Source organism: Podarcis liolepis (assembly GCF_965112155.1).
Source record: "Podarcis liolepis genome assembly, chromosome: 13".
In the NCBI taxonomy this organism is placed as follows: Eukaryota; Metazoa; Chordata; class Lepidosauria; order Squamata; family Lacertidae; genus Podarcis; species Podarcis liolepis.
This window is the reverse complement of record NC_139573.1, coordinates 19,690,472-19,709,401: the sequence shown is the minus strand read 5'-3', so window position 1 is coordinate 19,709,401 and position 18,930 is coordinate 19,690,472. Positions and strand designations below refer to the sequence as shown.

Genomic DNA, 18,930 nt, shown 5'->3' with positions numbered 1-18,930 from the left:
GAAAGTCCTTCCACATTCCCTACCATCCGATCCTTTTACCTGGAGACGAACCCGATACCGTCTACAATCAAAGCATGGGCACAGCCACCAAGCCACCCCACAATGTGCAAAGTGGAAGCATGCCTTTCATCCGCTGTGTGCATACCACAGGAAAAAGGCAGCAAGAGAGCGTTGCGATAGGCCCCAGCTCCCTGCAGCATGTGGAGTCTTTTAATGTGTGCCTAGGACTAATGTGACTTTTGAAATGGCCAGCCGACATGGCCTTCCCTTGCCAAAAGTCAGAGAGGAAGTGTAGCCCAGGTTCAGCCTTTCTCTGGCTCACAGCGCATGTTGCACAAGCATTAAGGATGTGCAGTACAAATTCCGGCGCAACCATGTTGCTCTAGTACTTGTTGCGCAACAAAAAGCAGCAGCGCTGCAGCAGTCTCTTACGCAACTAGCCATGAGCACCATGCTCACTCCGTGTGCCCTCTCTTGCGCAAGCCATTCCGCTGGTGCAACTAGTGTGCTGCAAAGGGGCTAGCACTACGTTGAATTCCCCCCTTTATTCCCTTCAGACGGTTGTCCCATCACACCCATGTAGGCCATACTCCAGTGTTCCTGTTGCTCATACAGCTCTCCTCTTCTCCACATCCATTTTCTGACTCTGGAGGAACCCAGTGGCAAATCAGGCAAATTAATTCAATGTATGCAAATATGCACAATTTATTACCATTGCAGAATTTTGGAGATTTTTTTTTTTAAGTTCTGATATTTAAATGCTCTCCCCATCTTTACATACTCCTTCCCACAACCCTTCCATTAAAGTATCACCCCTTACAGTCAGCCCACAGTAACATCTCTGACCAGACACTCCCCCCCCCCAGTCCATGACACCTCAGTCCATCCTCCCCAATGCATCCTTACGCAGCCTATTGCCACCCTTCCTACCCCCATTCCTTGAATAGTCACATTCCCTATCCTTTCATCCATCTACCCACCCACCGCTATTTACTTACTTTCAACCCCTGCCCTAAGAATCACTCATCCACATAGACGGAGAGTTGGTGCAGTGGTGGGTTTTTGTTTTTAAGATCATTTCCTCTTCCCCATCCCACCCTGCCACCACCTACTCTTCCTTTTTAGTTTATACATCTCTTTCATTTTGGCAGATCAGAAGAATTGGCAACGGTTATCCTCCCTTTATGTGGTAATCTGGTTGGTGGTGCTTGTTGTTGTTTTTAAATCTGGCCCCCATCGTCTCCTGCTGCTTTCTTCAGAATATATAAAGAGGGAACTTGGTACTAATGTGGGAGAGCCTTTACCTTGAGTCAGAGCGGCCATTTTAGTCTCAGCAGGTGAGGAATCTAAAATCAGCCCACAAGACACAGGACAAAGATGGCCAGCCTGACAGACCTGAAGCGGGATGCTGATTTCCAATCTAGATGTTTTCTAGATTTTTCTGCTTCCTGTTCTCCCTAGCACCGCCTGAAAAAGGCTAGGAATGCGATGCCATCGGTAAGGCCATTTTGGGGGACGGGGAAACATCTTAGCTCAGAGGCATCGTCCCTTAATCTACGGGTAGCTGCCAGGGCACCCTTCAGATGCTGTTGAACTACAACTCCAATCGTATTCCTGACCATTGGCCCTAGATGGCTGGGGCTGATAGGAGTTGGGAGCCCCACAGCATCTAGAGAGGGTGCCGTGCTGGCTACCCCTGCAAAGGGGTTCTCACAGTGGATAAGCAGGTCTCCTGATGGAGGCACCAAGGGTGGCCATATATCGTGTGAAGACTGGGGGGAAAGAGTCGGGGGACCAACACAGCCCTGCTTGTGAGTTTAGGGCCAGAAGTGATGTGGCTTGGTCCCGCCAGTGTTGCCATGGGTGAAGATCATGGGGGCAACTTTTGGAGGTTTGCAGGAGCAGGTAAGAAAAGAGAGCTGCGAGCTTTTGTGCTTCCAGGCAACTCCTCCTATGGGCATGGGACTTCTTAACACACATTTAATGGGATAGCTCAGCTGATAGAGCACAAGACTCTTAATCTTGGGCCCATGGGTTCGATCCCCATGTCAGGCAAAAGATTCCTGCACTGCAGGGGGTTGGACTAAATGATCCTTGTGGTCCTTTCCAAGTTGCCGATTCTATGATTCTATGACATATCATGAGGGCAGAGTGCCTTAAATGCCTTTGGGGAGGGATTGGCTGATCTAAGGCAGTAGGAGGCTCAAATGAGAGGCTCTGGTAGCCAGACTGAAGGGCCTTATCTTCCTTGCCACACAGATAGCTTGACAAAAGAAGCACATGCTAGCCTGCTCTTAGGTACACATACGTGTCTGCTGAGAAGTAAGCTCTCTTGAATGAAAAGGGACTTACTCCCAGGCAGGGATTGTTAGGATTGCCACCTTAGCCACTCAATATAACTAGAGGGCACTGTGGCAGCTGCTAGTTCACTGCAGGTCAGAGGACACACTTCTGCCTGGCTGGTAAAATAAAGCAATTTGATTTCAGGATAAAGGCCAGTTTGCAGCTTCTTGCTTTCCTGCCTCCCAGCTCACGTGCTCATAAGCACACCAGATCGCTTGGAAATATGCTGGCTCCCCTCCTCTCTGTCAAGTGCATTTGTTGACTTTGCTTCACCATCTCTCCAGACCCCTTGGGTTAAGCAAGTAGAGGATGGGTCTCCCTGTGGCTGCTAGCTCTGCAAGCCAGCAGGTGCAAGCTCTAGTTTGAAAGATGGCGCATCTCTGCCACAAACCAGCAATGGATGCTCCCAGCCTGCCTTGCTTTGGCACCTCCCTGTGGCATCTGGCTGGTCATCTGTCTTGCCTCCCCGCAGGTAATTCTGAGCTCCTGTTCACCTTCTTTCCCTCCTTTATTATCTCTCTCCCATACACATGCACCCCAAGTTCAGAATTAAATACCTGTTTCTTATCTGGGCAGAAAAATTATTTCTGAGGGGTGGGGGAAGGAAGGAGTTAGCACTCTAAATCAACCCTTCCCCTAGAAGGGCAGAATGAGCTTGTATCAAACTGCCTCTTATTGTAGGCTCGACCCAAACCAGCAATATGCCATTTGTGGTCCAGTGAGCATTTACTTCAGAAATCAATGCTGCGAGAGCTCAGGAGGAAGTCGACATCTAATCCCACCCACCCAGGCTGGAAGGCAGGTTCATGCATATATCTGCCCACTCCACAAGACCAACCCACATACTGCCTCACACAAAAGATGAGGAACCTGTCTCACCCTCCAGATGTTGCTGGACTCCAACCCCCATGATCCCTGACAGCTGTCTATGCTCCCTAGGGGTGATGGCCATTGGAATCCAACAACAACTGGAGGGCCACAGGTTCCCCATCCCTGCCCCACACCGATGCTTCACTATTGCCACCACAAGCAGAGAAGGGAGCGAGCAGATCCATCATCTCAAGATGCTCGCGGAATAGATAACTCCAAAGTTTCCCTACCCCTCCAAGCTCCCCGTTCCACTCCTAATACAATCTCAGTCTTCACGTGGTGCTTTTGGCACAATTGAATGGTGGCTCCGCAAATCCCTGGAACTTCCAGTGATTTCAACTGTATCCCAGTAGGGCCCAGTAGCCTTTATTAACCTCCCAATATCAACCAGTGGAGGGCTGGGAAGGTCAGGAAAAGGCCAATCCCAATAAAAGCTAGCCATCTCCGTCAACGCTAAGTATGAGCGATGGATATTTTTTTTCCATGTATGACACACCAACCAGCCTGGGACAATTAACCCATGGCTGTCCACTATATGGCCACTAAGTAGGTGTTGTGACCAAGTCAACATCCTCCCATGTCGGTTCATCCCAATGAGTGCTGAGCCAATGTGCGTCTCTTCTCAAAAATGATACTTCTGGATCATGCCCTTGCAGAGGTGTCAGATCAAAGGACCCCTACCCAACCAAATCTCATCCACCTGCCTTGTGGAGTCCAATTGTCCGCTGGTAATTCCAAGGCTTGGTGATGAAGTTTTGCCGACAAAACTCTTTCCCGAGGTTTGAATCAACAGTCTTTTCTTTTGTATATAACGCTGGTTAAAAGGAGAGGATCACCAGCCCTATTCAGTTCCATTTGGCACAAAAAGGGTGTCGTTGTTTTAAATTGGCAGCCATGTTCCACATTCCAAGATGCAGCTGATGAGGTTCGGGGAACTGCAGAAGAAGGCTCATGAGCAGGTCAAACGCCACTTCCTGGAAACCCCTGTTTCCCAACCCAACCCTCTCAATTTGGCACAGAGGGTCCTTATAAGGGACATATCAGATTGCTGAAGGGAAGCCAGGAGGGGGCACAAGGGTTATACATTCAATAGCCAGTGCTGGGCAGGGGCCCCTAAAATCGAGGAAATGCCCCCTCCTCATCACTCATTGGCTCATGATTGTTTATACAAAAAGTTCTGCCCCTTCCCCAGAAGTGGGGGTGAGTTGTTGGGCAGGAGAGGGAGGGCGAAAACAGTCCCTGTGATGTCAGGCTCCAGTTAGCAACAATGGCCCCCCCAACACACCATGCACGCAAACGCACGCACGCACACAAAAACACATCTGTTGTCCGTCCGCCACAGGAACTGGCGGGTGAAATCTTGGCATCATGGGCAAGTCAACTGGATGACTGGGCGTCGTCCCTGAATGTCGAGAGAAGAAGAGGCGGGGTTGTCCGATTTCTACTTGGTCTCAGTTCTCAATGGGATCTGGGAGAAGGGAAAAAAGGCTTCTTTTAACACATTATTAACTTAAAACCAGGTCACCTCACTCCACCCTACTGCATTTCACATTACATTTTCACATTGTTGTACATGAAAGTCTGTACCAGTGGATGGACTGTAGTTTACCCACCACGTGTAGGAATGGATTTAAACCCTAGGAGAGGATAATATGCTTGTGATTATTATTTCCTAACTCACATGAGTGCCATACTTTACAGCTTAAGCTTGGAGACTAAAACAAGGTTGCTTTAACCTCCTAGAAACAATAATCCAGGATGCTTTAAGGCTGACAGGATTTCCCTGGTAATATACCCCTTTTCCCCCCTTAGCAACAACAATCACACACGCACATTGTTTTGTGAACAAATAAAAGTGGTATTTACTTACATAATCTAGGTCTTGAAGCAGCAATTATAGTAGCAAAATGAAGGTAGGTTTATAACTACTAAGTTACAAAAGTATGAAATGTAAGTTCAAAAATGGTGTCTGAGCTGCAGAGCTCAGGTATGCATGTGTGGTCAGCACGCTGAAGAAAAACAGGCTGCCCAGGCAGGAAGGAAGTGTGTAGCTTTACAGCTTCCTGCCAAGGCAGACAAAGGAAGTGATCTCACAGAGTTCTCTCTAGCAAATTTTACAGGAAAGCTCTGTGAGCCTTTGCCTCTTCATGTGCCTATCTGGCAAAACATGAATTGTTGGTTTGACTGCAATAACATCCCACACCAAAGAGGTACAATTCCAGCTACAAAATTACAATTTTCAGGATCTTTGGGGAGAAGATATGTGGCACATACGCAGCCATGGCCCATCAGCCCCACTCCATGGATAAGAACCATGTGCATCCATATCCATGCGTCCACTTACCAGCCGTGGGTCCCAATTCGGTGTCACAGGATGAAGAAAGGTGTGGCTCAAGGGCAGGAGAGACGGTGAAGCGAGAGAACCTCAGGGCATCCACAAGGCCGGACTCGGCCCGCTTGGCTGCTGGCAGCAAGGCAGGGGCCATGGGCACAGGCGAGGACATGACCGGGTGGGGCTTGGCTGCGTTGGGGTCGGGCACCACGGAGACGTAGGATGGGTTCTGAGCCATCAGGGGGAAGTCATCATCCCACTCAAAACTGCCACCTGAGTGGAGAAGGAAGAACGGGGAGGGTAGGAAGGAGGCCTAGATTGAAGCGATAAGGAAAGCAGCCTCTCCCAGCCTGTTCCCTTGGTTTGATTGCCACCATCTCTCTCTCTCTCTCTCTCTCTCTCTCTCTCTCTCTCTCACACACACACACACACACACGCTTTCCGGTGCTGACATGCACAGGGATAAAACATGGCAGAAAGGCAGTCTTGATGAGGCTGCACACACACCCCTTTCCCCCAGCCCCTGACAGTCCCTGGAAACAATGAAACATGGTTATGTAGCAATACTTCTAAGAATATTTATGGTCCTTGTCTTCCAAGAAGTGTTGGGAAATGCCTGAAACCCTGGAGAGCTGCTGCCAGTCAGTGAAGGCAATACTGAGCTAGATGGACCAAAGGCCTTACAGTGGTACCTCGGGTTACATACGCTTCAGGTTACATACGCTTCAGGTTACAGACTCCGCTAACCCATAAATATTACCTCAGGTTAAGAACTTTACCTCAGGATGAGAACAGAAATCGTGTGGTGGCAGCGGGAGGCCCCATTAGCTAAAGTGGTGCTTCAGGTTAAGAACAGTTTCAGGTTAAGAACAGACCTCCGGAACGAATTAAGTACTTAACCTGAGGTACCACTGTACTCGGTTTAAGGCAGTCTGCTATGTTCCTGTTCTGCTATTTCAATGAGATAATTCGTGTACTATATTTGTTTGTTTTTTTTCGTTTTTATTTGTTTGTATATACACGTGTGTTTTAGTCTTGAAGCTGCCTCGGAGGCCTTTTGCAGGGTGTGGCGGCGGGGCCACAGAAAGCAGAGTAGAAATGTCCTAAAACAAAAATAAATGGAATCACTTGCGCATCCTGTCTTCACTTCATTTGTGCTACGGCACAAAGCTGCCCTGAATCCATTTTTAATAACCAAGAAGGCTCTGTGCTACCATCTGCCTTATTGAGTGTGACAATTTTAGACTGTGTGCTTTCAAGCAGAAATCTTTTAGGAGTTTATCTCCTAAAAATAAACTATTCATGGATTCAATTAAAAAAAAAATTCAACACAAAACACACCCTGGCAATATTTCCCGAAGTTCTGTTAGCCAAATTGCACTGGATCAGAATTAATACAGGAAGCACACACTTCACTAATACATCTGAAGCTGGCTTACTTTTAAGGTTGTGGAAAGAGAACAGAATCCTAAAGCTGGTGGTGGGCACCTCAAAGGCCATCTAGCTTAACCCCGCCAATGTGGGAAACCCACAACTGTACCACTCCTTTGCAAAAATCCAGCTTCTGCCTAAAAGCCTCTAAAGAAAGGAAGTCCACCATCTTTCAAGGCAGTCGCGCTGTATGGTAACACCTGCTTTCAAAGCACTTGGTAGAATCTATACTACCCCATTAGTTGAACTTAGATCCTAATGAAATGGCTGGGAGAAGAAAGCCACAGCCTGTAATCCTGTAGGTTTTTATTTTAATTATCATCCTTCTCTTTTCTTTTTGTTTGTTTTTTCAGAAAATTTATATATCACTTGATTATTTTTATTTTTAATAAAAGGAAAACAAAGTGGTTTTGGTGCTGTTGTTAAAACCTTAATTCAAAAACTAAACTAAACAAAACATGGTTGCTAATATGCCACAATAAATGCACCAAGGATGAGGAACCCCCACATGTAGTTAGGCTCCAATTCCCATCAGCCCCAGCCCTCATGGCCAATGAAAAGAGGCCACAGATTCCACAACGCTGAAGTATATTAACGAAATAACAAGATGGCCCCAGCCTGCCTTCAGCCAAATTGCCTCTGCTGTACCTCCTTGCCCTTAGCCCGCCAATGGCAGACTAGCATGCCCAACAACACAGTTGGACAGCCATATGCTCTTGAAGTACAGCTCTCACCAACTTTGGACATCTGCCATGTTGGCTTGGGTTGGTGGGAGTTGGGAGTCCAGCCACCTCTGAAGGCCTCTGCACTGGCTACCCCTGCTCTGGCCCTTTTTATCTCCATCAGCATCCTCTTGAGCTCAGCCTCATGCTTCAAATCCTGGCCTTACTTTAGAACTGGACCTTGTCTGTTTTGGACCATGCCCCCGTCACAACCTACCCCTCACCCTCCGCACTTAGAAGCCACCTTCCCCTGGAAGCCAGGACATTTTCCTGAAACTCATTTCATATTTTCACACCAAGCACTGTCTGAAGTGACCAGGTTACTGTTTCTTTGGCTACACAGCTGGACTGGCTCATTCTGCATTTCAGATTCCTGATGGGGATGGCGACTATTTCCCACTTGCTCTCTCCTCCTTGACCCAATACTCACTGAAGCCATCAGCAGAAGGGAAGGCATCAAGTCCTGGTTCTGCCATTGAACCAGGGGAGGGGGAATCACCATCTGGAGCTCCCTGGGAACTCAGCTCATTGGTTGGTGTCTCCTGCATACAGAAGAAGACAAGAGATTGTGGTAGAGCTCCTCCCACTTTCAATTTGTTTCTGACATTCCTACCACAATTAAATATGGGCTGCTGCCTGCTACCTGTGCATAATATATTTTCCACTATTGCTCGATATCACCGAATATTCACTAACTCGCTGAACTATTTAGGAATCTGTTGCCTACGGAATGTTGGCTAACACTTTGTGTGAGGGAAAGTGAAAGGTCAGTATGGCTTGGATTAAACCAGGTCCAAGAGGGCGTGAATGCTCTGTGGGTAGACAAGGGAGCTTAAGTGTGGAGTGCTTAGTAAGAAGACACCTCAAAATAGGAGTAGTAACAGAAAGAGGGGAGTAGAGCCAAGATGGCTGAGGGGAGGAGGACAGAGGAGGGAACTGAAAGAAGCCCTTCTCACCTCACTGTGGCCAAACTTTCACACCATCAACCTTGGTGCTCTTGGCAGCTCACCTGATCAAAGAGGTAAACGGTGACATCATCATAGAAGGAGACCATCTTCCGCTTACGGTCGAGCTCAGCCGCCGCCTCCTCAGCTGAGCGTGGTGACTTGAGGAGGCCCCGCAAGTTACGGGCGTCATCGCTTTCGCTCACCACAATGGGGACACCCCGCCCTCTGCCTCCAGCCAGGCCTCCTTCCTCTTCCTCTTCATCATCTTCCTCCTCATCCTCTGCCGCTATGGAAGCCTCTCTCCCTCCCAGCGCTGGACCCTCCCCCAAAGCCGCTCCTTCCCAGAAGGGCCCTTTCCTTCCCCCGCCAAGCGGGGGGAACGTCTGCAAGGCCAGAGGGGGAAGCGACAGAGATAAGCGGGAGAGCTTGGCTGGAGGGAAGAGCCAGACGTCAAAATGGAAGGATGGCCAGGTGGTGGGAGGAGTGATTGGGTCAAAGAGCCAAGATTCAGAAGTCAAGAAGACCAAATGGTACGGAAGCAAGGTGAGGATGGAAGGATTGGGATGAGAGAGACAGAAAGAGAGGGTTACTTCATTAAGAACACGTCCCTAGAATTTCTACCCAAATGTATCTATCCAGGCAGAGGGCCTTCTCAGCAGTGGCGCCCACCCTGTGGAACGCCCTCCCATCAGATGTCAGGGAGATAAAGAACTATACAACTTTTAGAAGACATCTGAGGGCAACCCTGTATCAGGATTTTTTCATGTTTCATGTTTGATTATGTTTTTATATTTTGCTGGAAGCTGCACAGAGCAGCTGGGGAAACCCATCCAGATGGGTGGGGTATAAATAAAGTTGTTGTTATTAGTATTCTCCTTGTCAGCATTACCATACTGTACACAAATGCATTCCCTAATGCAGCCACACCACAGATTTATATGAATACATTATGATACTGATTGTTTTTGCACATAGATACCCTTAGCATCCAAAACAGCACACACACACACACACACACACACACAACCTGACCTGTGGGTCTAATTAATTCTGGCAGGTCTTCCCATTTGTCCAATGGCAACATTTTTTGTTAAGCCACACCCACCTGCCCTACTCCTGAGATCATCTATGGTGCCAGGAGTGAGGCAGGGAAAGACATAGCGAGGCAGTGCTTGTGGGCACCACTTGCAAGGGCCCACGGATCAGCTGATTGTTGACGTGTACAAAGGCACAACAGGGCTTTGCAAGTGCCGCCGATCAGCTGATGGGCTTGAAGACACGCGGTGTAACTGCCAATCAGCAATTAGACTATAGGTTAAGCCACCGTCCCCCAGCTGGCTTCTCCTTCCCCCGTTTGTTCTAGGAACATCCCAACCCTTTGTTCTTACTTCCACACCAATCACAGATGGAACCCTCACCTTTGATATCCTCACTGGCTTGGTTCGCAGGCACGCCAGGTTCCTGATCCTTTTTGGGCTGCTCAGCTGCTACATATCTGTCTTCCTGGGCAGTATCCTGTGTTTCGACCACGATGGGCACTGCTACACTTTGGGTCTCCATCTGGCTTGGCATCTCCCCTTCTTTCCTTTTCTCCTCCTCCTCCTCCTCCAGCTCTGACGGCAACTTTTCAGAATCTCCTCTTCCCTCTTCTTGCTGCTGCTGCTTCTTCTCCTCCTCCTCCTCTTCCTCCACTTTATCTTCCACACCTTCTGGCCACTGGGAGTCCGTTGCATCTCCATTATGGCTTTTCTTGGCCTCTTCCTCCTCCGTCTCCTTCCCCTCCTCTGGCTCTAAGGTCCACAGCCTGAGAACAGCCTGCTCCTTCAAGGGAGCCGCTGGAGAAAGCCTCAGAGTCGGCAGCCTACTCTGACTACAGAGTAGGTTGCGTGTGACATTCTCTTGCAGTGTGACCAACAGCTGCTCCTTGCACACTTGGACCACAAAGCCTCCGTCTACCGTCACCTTCTCTGTGGACTTCCTGCCCTCAGGCCCAGCAGCAGCCGGTGCCTCAGCCGGTTCTCCCTCCCCGTCAGAGAAGTAGGCTGAGTCCCGGTGAGGTGTTGCTAGCCCCAGGCTCCTCCCTATTTCCTCCTCTAGCTCCGCCCCTTCTTCACTTACTGACAAGGTAAGATCACTAGTGGACTGAGAGATGGATGCTGTCGGGAGTTTGCCGGAATCTTCTTCTGCCTCTGTTTCTTCCTCTTCTCCAGAAGGTGGTGGTGGCGGTTCCTCTTTGAAGATGAACTCGGGTGAGAAAGTGCTCTCTGTTTCATAGCCGCTGTCACCAAACTTTTGCCCTGGAGAGGAGTAGTGGGATGCTGGGCTGCAGACATCCGAGGAGCTGGTGTTGGAAGGAATGTCCAAGGAATCCACTGAGTCCAGCGTTCCCCGTTGCCGATCTGGTACCGCGGGGGAGAGGCTTAAGGTCACGGGGCCAGTGGAGAATCCATCAATGACTTCCGGGAGGATCGCGATGGTCTCCTCATCGTTGCTTTCGGCTAGAGTAGACAATGGTGGTATCTCCACCGGAACAATCACATTGCAGCAGCCAGATGGCAGGGCCGGGAAGGGCGAGCCAGGTGGGCGAGCGCTCCCCCCGCCTCTCTGCTTCGGGTAGTCTTGGAGCTCATAGGTCTTCACCGCCGTGCCCATCAGCGGGTCGTAGAATTCTCTGCGCTCCCCGCCATCCCCATCGCAGTCTCTAGGGGGCAGCATTGGACAGTCAGAAAGGGAACCCCGCTCCACTTTTAGCGAGGAGTCGTCCTCCGTGCCGTAGCTGTCGCGGTGAGGGCGCCGCAGGGGCGGCCCGTGGTTGCTCCAGCCACTCACCATGTCCCCCCGAGGGATGGCGCACGTGCAACGTGCCCGGGTGCACAGCGGGCACGGCAGGAGGTTGTGGCGCCCGCCCCCGATGCTGCTCCCGCCCCCGTCGGTGCTGCTGCCAGAGCTCTGGTCCTCCATCAGCGACGGCTCCTGTTCCCACGAGGGCGAACCCTGGAACTCCGAGGGGTCCCCGGCCAGCGTCTCCCCTGCCCCTCTTTCCTCCATCATCTCAGCATCCCAGCTGCGATGCTGGTCCTCCAGCTCACGGTACACTGTGAGAAGGGACTCGGCTAGGAACGCCTCTCCCCCCGACGTCGGGGTCTCGGTCAGGGACGTCTCCTGGATCTCGCCATCTACGCGGAAGGGGTTGCTGTCCCCGCCGCCCCCGGCCAAGAAGGGGTTGGTGCTGGGCTGCTCCTGCGGCCGGTAGGGGGCGCCGTGGGAGTCCCAATCCGAGGGAAAGAGAGGCTGGGGTGGGGATCCAGGGCTGGGGGCGCAGACAGGCCCCTCGCAGCTGCCATGGTCCTCCAGGCGGATGTAATACTCGCTACTGACCGAAGGGCTGCGGGCGCTGATGACGGGCACGACGCTGGGTGTCTCCAGGCTGTGCCCACGCTGCGCTGCCTGTTCGTAGAAAGGATTGCTGCCCGGCACTGCCAGCCCGCCGTTGCTGGAGGGGTAGTCGGGCGGTGCCGAGGCAGGGCCCTTCCACCGCCCCAGGCGGGCCTTCTCCCACATGTACTCAAAGTTCAGCCCCCCACTGCTCTCTGTCACCGTCAGGATGTCGTCCATGTCGCCGCCGTGGAACCCGTCCAGCAACGGGTAGGCCGAAATCTCTCCCGAGGGGCGGCGGTGGCACGCCGAGGAAGAAGAGGAGGCCGGGGGCGGCGAAGAGGGCCGCTTGGGTTTCAGGGCGCTCCAGCGCCACTCGAAGCTCTCCTCCGCCTGAGCGTTGGAGCGCTCGTTCAACAGGTAGCTCACCTGCAAGTGCAGCTCTTCCATGGTTGGGCGGTGGGAAGCCGGGAGCCAGCAGGACTGCATGACCTCATACCTGCAGCGGGGCAGGGACGGAGGAAGGATAGAGGAACAGTCGGAAAAACAGGCAGAAATAGGAGCAGGAGGGGGGAAACAGTTGTGGGGGGGGGGAGATAGCCTGAGAGAACAGTTGGGGGTGGGGATAGGGAACGGGAACATTTTTAAATAATAATAATAATAGAGTTGCAGAAAAGATGGTCGCAGGCACTGCGAATAGAGTTGGAGACAGAAAAAGAGGCAGAAGCTAAAGGGGGCATGAGTACTAGAATGGGCAGTGATATGTGGAGAAACTGTCAGGAGATGGGTTGTGGGGCAGAGAACAGTCGGAAAGCCAATTGGAAGCCTTAGCAGACACAGTCAGAACAACAAGCAGACATGAAAAGGCAACAGTTGGAATTTCTCATTTTTCCAGTCTTCAGTTTTCCCCACTTCCACATCACTTGATATTTTTTTAATCCTCGCAAAAAATCATCAGCATTTTGGTGCAAATTTCTCCTAATACACTCATGTTTCATAATGCAATTTATGCCTAATATACACATTTTCGCCAAGCGTTCCCCCCAGTTATGATGTATTTTTGTGTGTTATTTTCACGAATACATTCACTTTTAGGCACAGCTTTTCTTAATATGTGCATTTTGTAAAACATAGTTTGGCTGGAGAACTGCATCGCAAAAGTTCAAACTTCAAAAGATGCCTGCGTTTCAGTTCACATATTGTTTCAGGAAAGTGCGATAGATTCACCTTCAAATGTGAACTGAATCTGATTTCTCCCGCCATCCCTACTCACGAGCATACGTCTTGTGGTTGGGATGGTGGGGACTCTCTCTCTTCGCTATATAAAACTTTGTTTAATATTGAATAAAAGTTACAAATACAGTGGTGCCCCGCAAGATGAATGCCTCGCAAGACGGAAAACTCGCTAGACGAAAGAGTTTTCCATTTTGGAGGTGCTTCGCAAAACGAATTTCCTATGGGCTTGCTTCGCAAGACGACAATGTCTTGCGAGTTCCTGCTGGTTTTTTTCCTCCCCCCCCCCCTTTTTCTAAGCTGCTAAGCCGCTTATCAGCTGATCCGATCAGCAGATAAGCCACTAAAAGCCGCTAATAGCGCTAATCCGCTAATCCGTCAATGGGCTTGCTTTGCAAGACGAAAAAACCGCTAGACGAAGAGAATCACAGAACGGATTCTTTTCGTCTTGCAAGGCACCACTGTGAGCCTGTAGTGTAGATATGTCCTTATACAGATATGAACAACATCCAAAAGGAGATCCATAGCCCAAAAAACAGACAACCAACTGGAAAAGTTGCCAGAAGAATGGTCTGAAAATACAAATCTGGAAGGAGGGAATTTGATTCACAGACCACCAGTGCAGCTGGAAGAGCAGGCAAGGAAAAGGTACGTCACACAATCAGAGGAAGACCTGGCAGAATGACAGTGCAGGGAGGGAAATGGGCAGGCAGGCGGAGGAATAGTTGGAGGAACACAGAGAGGGAAGAATGAAAGAACGTTAGGAGGACAAGAACAATCTTAATGCACAGGGCAGCAGCTACTCCCAAGTCACTTGCTGCTCAGGAGGCACCAAACAGATGTCAAGGATGGAGGAGACTCGGGAAGAAGGTATCCCAGCTGGTGGGCCTTGCTTTCTTTGGAAGAGAGTCCTGGACAACAAATACTTTTTTTCCCTTATGGGGGGCAGGAGGGAGAAGAGGAGAGTCAACTCACCAATAGTCAGAGTAAGGAAGCTTAAGGCGTGGCTTGGCCAGTTTCATCTGCTGCTCCTTGACGACAAAGGTCAGCACTTCCTCGTCAGAGAGGTGGCGGTAAGGCTGGGAGCCAAACTCAAAAAGCTCCCAGATGGTCACGCCCATAGACCTGGCAAACAAAGGGAACAGAGAGATTAAGCCCAGAACTATGGACTCCAGAGAAGTGCAAGCAGAAAACAAAGAAGAAAATCACTGCAGGTGCCATAGGTGAGGCCTTATAACCCCACCCCTTTTACCCTTTCTTGCTTAGCCCCACAAAACCAAGAATCCCAGCCCAGACACTGAAGGAAATGGCAGCCCAGGGATTTGTTTCAGGAAAGCAGGGAGCTGCCTTATATGGAGTCTAACCATTGGCTCATCTAGCTCAGTATCCTCTAGTCTGATTGGCAGCAGGTGTCAGGGAGGAGATTTTCCCAGGCTCACCTGGAGACACCAGGGTTCAAACCTGATAGCTTCTGCATGCGAGTCAGAGCCAGGGGTGCCAACCTGAATAAAATCTTGGGGGGCCCAGATAAGCCCCACCCCACATAATTGATCACACACCATTTGAATGGCAATGCCCATCAACTGAGGGAGTCCTCAAACAATTTATTTGAGGGCTCCCTCAGTTTATTTATTTACTCTTAGAATAATTTATTTGGGAGTGGACAAAGGGACCTCAGCCCCTAGGAGTTGATTCCTATGGCTGAGGCTCTATCACTGAAGTACAATACCTAGGGTTGAGTCTTAGAACAGCTGAAGATTAAGATGTCTCTGAGAATACACATAGTACGTTTCCTAAATGTCTGCAACACTACAGCCTTCCCCTTTCTCTCACTCCTTAGGGGTAAAGCAGTGGTAAATTTGCCCTCCCTCCCAGATGCTGATGGACTACAACTTCCATCAGACCCAGCAAGCATGACCAATGGTCAGAGGTGATGGGAGCTGTAGTTCAGCAAGATATGAAGGGCCAGAGCTTCCTCACACCTGATGTAAAGGAACACGACAGTATCGAGAGCTTATATGGTGGTACAGGTAGCACTAGGCACCATTTTCCCTGTACAAAGAAAATACAAATTTAACCCTTAAAAAAAAAAGAAGTCTGAAATTTCAAGACTGCAAACGTTGGTTTTTGAGGGGCATTAACAATAAATTATTCTAAGAGTGTTAAATGAAATAATATAAGGTATTAACACACCAGATTGAAAATTCTATGCCCTGGGTTGGTTTATTTATGTGTATGTTTGTTTTCTTGTATTTGTTCCTGCCTTTTTCTCTCAGTGGGACCACAGAGAGGCCGACCGTACATTATCACACAGCAGCACACAACAACAAAATAACACAACCAGAAATCAGAGCAGAAGTGAAACAGCAATAAGGCTCCCAGCCTCTCACAAAATCCCTAAACCAAAAGAGCATCAATAAACTAGACATGTTATTTTAAAATTTCAAATCAACTAGGCCAGAATTGAGCTGGATCCAGCTGGATCCCTTATCTCTCCCCCCCCCACCCCCTGCTGGTCAATTTTTAAACTAGTGGGTGCCCACCTGTCAATCACCTGATGTCATAACATCAGGTAACCACTTGGAAAAGGCTCAGTCTCAGCACCAATCAGCTGATGGATACTGAGAGTGAGTTCCTTTGAAGGAATGGTGTTAGCGCCAATCAGCTGTTTGAGGCTGACAGTACATCTTCAAAGAATGCCCTTTGAAGTTTCTTTACAGGGAGGGTTGCAGTCAGACTGCACTTGCAAATGAAGAGGGAAAATGTCAAGTTTGCAGGTATGGTTTGACACCAAAGAGTGCCTGTAAATGTGCTTTGAAGGCACACAGCCAGGCAAAGTACTGATGATCAGCTTTTGCAAAAGCACAGATCAGCTGGCGTGGGGTGCTTGTAAACCCCACATTACTACATATTTACACCTGACATAGGGCAGATGCTCATGACTCAGCAGAAACAGCCTCATGAGTCATATGAGGCCTGCTGGGCTTAATCAGGCCCACTGGGCCAGTGGTTCCCCACCACTGAACATCGTGGATATAAATTTTAATATTTGTAAGCAAAGTTCGGAGCATTCCCTTAAGGATTTTAAAACCAAGTTTGTTTCAGCTCTAGCCCAATTGGATCTAGGCGTGCAAAAATGCAAACTAAGGTTGAAATCCTATGCACAGTTACCTGGGAGTAAGCCTTGTTAAACTTGGTGGTGCTTACTTCTGAACAGACATACACTCAAACCTTGGTTCCCGAACGGCTTAGTTGCCGAACAAATCGGCTCCAGAACACCGCAAACCCGGAAGTAAGTGTTCTGGTTTGCGGACGCTTTTCGGAAGCCAAACATCTAGTGCGCCTTGGTTTTTGAATGGTTTCAGGAGACGAACGGACTCCCAGAATGGATTAAGTTTGAGAACCAAGGTACCGCTGTATAGGGTTGCGCTGTGAATTCCCTCAAGCACAGGTGCGTGGGGTGTGAGTGGCTCTTAGCAACTCACCAGACATTGCTCTGCTTGGTTTGATCCACCACAATGAGGCTTCCGTGCATCTCATCCAACAGTTCCGGGGCAACCCAGCGCAAAGGGATCCAGAGCCGGTCCGGAGTGATGTAATAGTCTTCCTACAAACAGATATGAGGAATGGGTGGAACAGGGCTGGAGATGCAGACTCTCCAAAGCTTCACAGATGAAAACAGGGGCGTTGAGCCTTTCGGAGCAGGTGTCTTTCTGTGGGTATATTCCACAATATGTCCCTGACACAATATTGGTGCATTTACTGATGGATTTCGTCTGCTTTATTAACTGTTCTGTGGTGCTTCCTCATTGCTACCCCCTTACCGCTGCCCAGAGGGGCTACAGAACAACAAAAGCAGGACAAAAATAAACCAGATCCTTTGTGATAGCAAAAGGGATTTCAGCAGAAAGTTACTATATATGTGCTGATTGGAAATTATGCAGGAGGATCACCCAAAAAAACCTGATGTCACCAGACACAGGCAAACAGGCAAACACATTTCAATCTACCTGCAGGGGCCTTGTGGCATGGATGGCCCCGCCCCTCACCTTGTAGTTGTTGTGCGACAGGCCGTAGTCTCCAACGCGCACTGTGAGGTCAGAGGTCAGCAAGCAGTTCCGAAGGGCCAGATCACTAGGGAGGGATAGAAAAATACCCAGTAAGGGTGGCTTGGAGGTGGGCGGGCCAGGGGATGGAGAGAGAGAGTAAAGAGCACCTTTCTTCACCAGCTTTCCCTTTCTATTTATTTAATTTAATGCAGCCAATTGGCCCAAACTAAACAGAACAGCACTAACTAATCAGGTGCCACCAAGAGCTTGGATAAATGGGGGGGGGGGGAATCAGTAGAAAAAAATTGTAATGGACACCATTACAAGACCAGGTCCACTGGTTGGAGGGAGATAGGGAGGGGGAAAGACGTGGCCTTCTTTGGGCGGATAGGAGTTTTTCAGTTGCAGGCAGCCAAACCAAGTGTCCCCTGGATGCCATGGGAAATCCCATGGTGTAAAGCAGTAATTCCATTGGTAAAATGATGCATTCTTGCCAGGGGCGGGCAGAGCAGGAATGGCCCTGGCTACAAAGCCTCTCCATCCCCCTCAAAAATCCCAGAATGAAGCTAATCAGCTATACCAGCCTGGTGCTGGCATAGTTAATCTCCCACCCCTGAAGCCTATGGAGGGGTTTAAAAACAAACGAAAAACAAGATAGGCTGAGATGAAGATAGACAAAATTTGCCCTTACCTGTCACTCCCCACCCCAGTTACAACTGCTCTGCTGAATGACAACAAAGCATTCCCAACTTTGGGTGGCACCAGAGAAAAAGTCCTGTTTTAGATGCCCCCCTCATCTTCAAATGTGAGACACTCCGAGTAAGGCCTCAGCAGAAGAGCTCAGCAGATAGGCGGGTTCACACATCTCTTCTGCCCCGACCTGCTCAAGCTATACTCACCTGGACTGAATTTGCCTCTCAGAGGTAAAGTAAAGTAAAGTAAAAGTAAAGTAAAGGACTCCTGGACGGTTAAGTCCAGTCAAAGGCGACTATGGGGCTGCGGCGCACATCTCACTTTCAGGTCGAGGGAGCCGACGTTTGTCCACAGACAGCTTTCCAGGCCATGTGGCCAGCATGACTAAGCCACTTCTGGCACAACCTCACACCTTGATGGAAGGCAGAGTGCACAGAAACGCCATTTACCTTCCTGCCACAGCGATGCCTATTTATCTACTTGCACTGGTGTGCTTTCGAACTGCTAGGTTGGCAGGAGCTGGGACAGAGCAACAGGAGCTCACCCCATCACAGGGATTCGAACAGCTGACCTTCTGATTGGCAAGCCCAAGAGGCTTGGTGGTTTAGAGCACAGCGCCACCCGCGTCTGGAGTATGGCCCGCTACATTTCAAATCATTAAAATTCATATTCATCAGCAAAACCCTTTGAGTTCCAGAGCTTAAACCATACACAGCTCCGTACAGCTCAACATTTCCTGAAAAACCCAAGGATCATGGTCTCTGGTCTACCTGTGGATGTAGTTGTTTTTATGCAAATGTAGCACTCCCAGAGTGATCTCGTAAGCCATGCGCTGTAGTGTGCTGAGGTCACGGGTCAGCAGGTCAGGGGTCATCCCGTCTGCTTTGCGCTGAGCTCGAAGGTAACGTTTCAGATCTCCCTGGAGGAACACAGGG

The 18,930-nt window shown here is 49.6% G+C and overlaps 1 protein-coding gene across 5 annotated transcripts in view; it reads right to left on the bottom strand.

Annotated features, from left to right (window-relative positions):
- Positions 1 to 687: 687 nt before the first annotated feature.
- Positions 688 to 18,930, bottom strand: part of LMTK3 (lemur tyrosine kinase 3) — a 33,287-nt gene continuing 15,044 nt past the window's right edge. For 4 of the 5 annotated variants that reach the window (XM_083472160.1, XM_083472161.1, XM_083472163.1 and 1 more), the window contains exons 7-15: positions 18,766 to 18,914; positions 17,303 to 17,387; positions 16,739 to 16,860; positions 14,229 to 14,378; positions 10,064 to 12,519; positions 8,708 to 9,075; positions 8,129 to 8,240; positions 5,558 to 5,818; positions 688 to 4,681 (exon numbers count right to left, since the gene is read on the bottom strand). In XM_083472160.1, coding sequence (XP_083328286.1) covers positions 4,665 to 4,681; positions 5,558 to 5,818; positions 8,129 to 8,240; positions 8,708 to 9,075; positions 10,064 to 12,519; positions 14,229 to 14,378; positions 16,739 to 16,860; positions 17,303 to 17,387; positions 18,766 to 18,914 — 3,720 coding nt within the window. In that variant the 3' untranslated portion in view covers positions 688 to 4,664. Of the gene's footprint in view, positions 4,682 to 5,557; positions 5,819 to 8,128; positions 8,241 to 8,707; positions 9,076 to 10,063; positions 12,520 to 14,228; positions 14,379 to 16,738; positions 16,861 to 17,302; positions 17,388 to 18,765; positions 18,915 to 18,930 lie in introns of those variants that run through there. The other variant, XR_014518604.1, reaches the window with a different exon arrangement.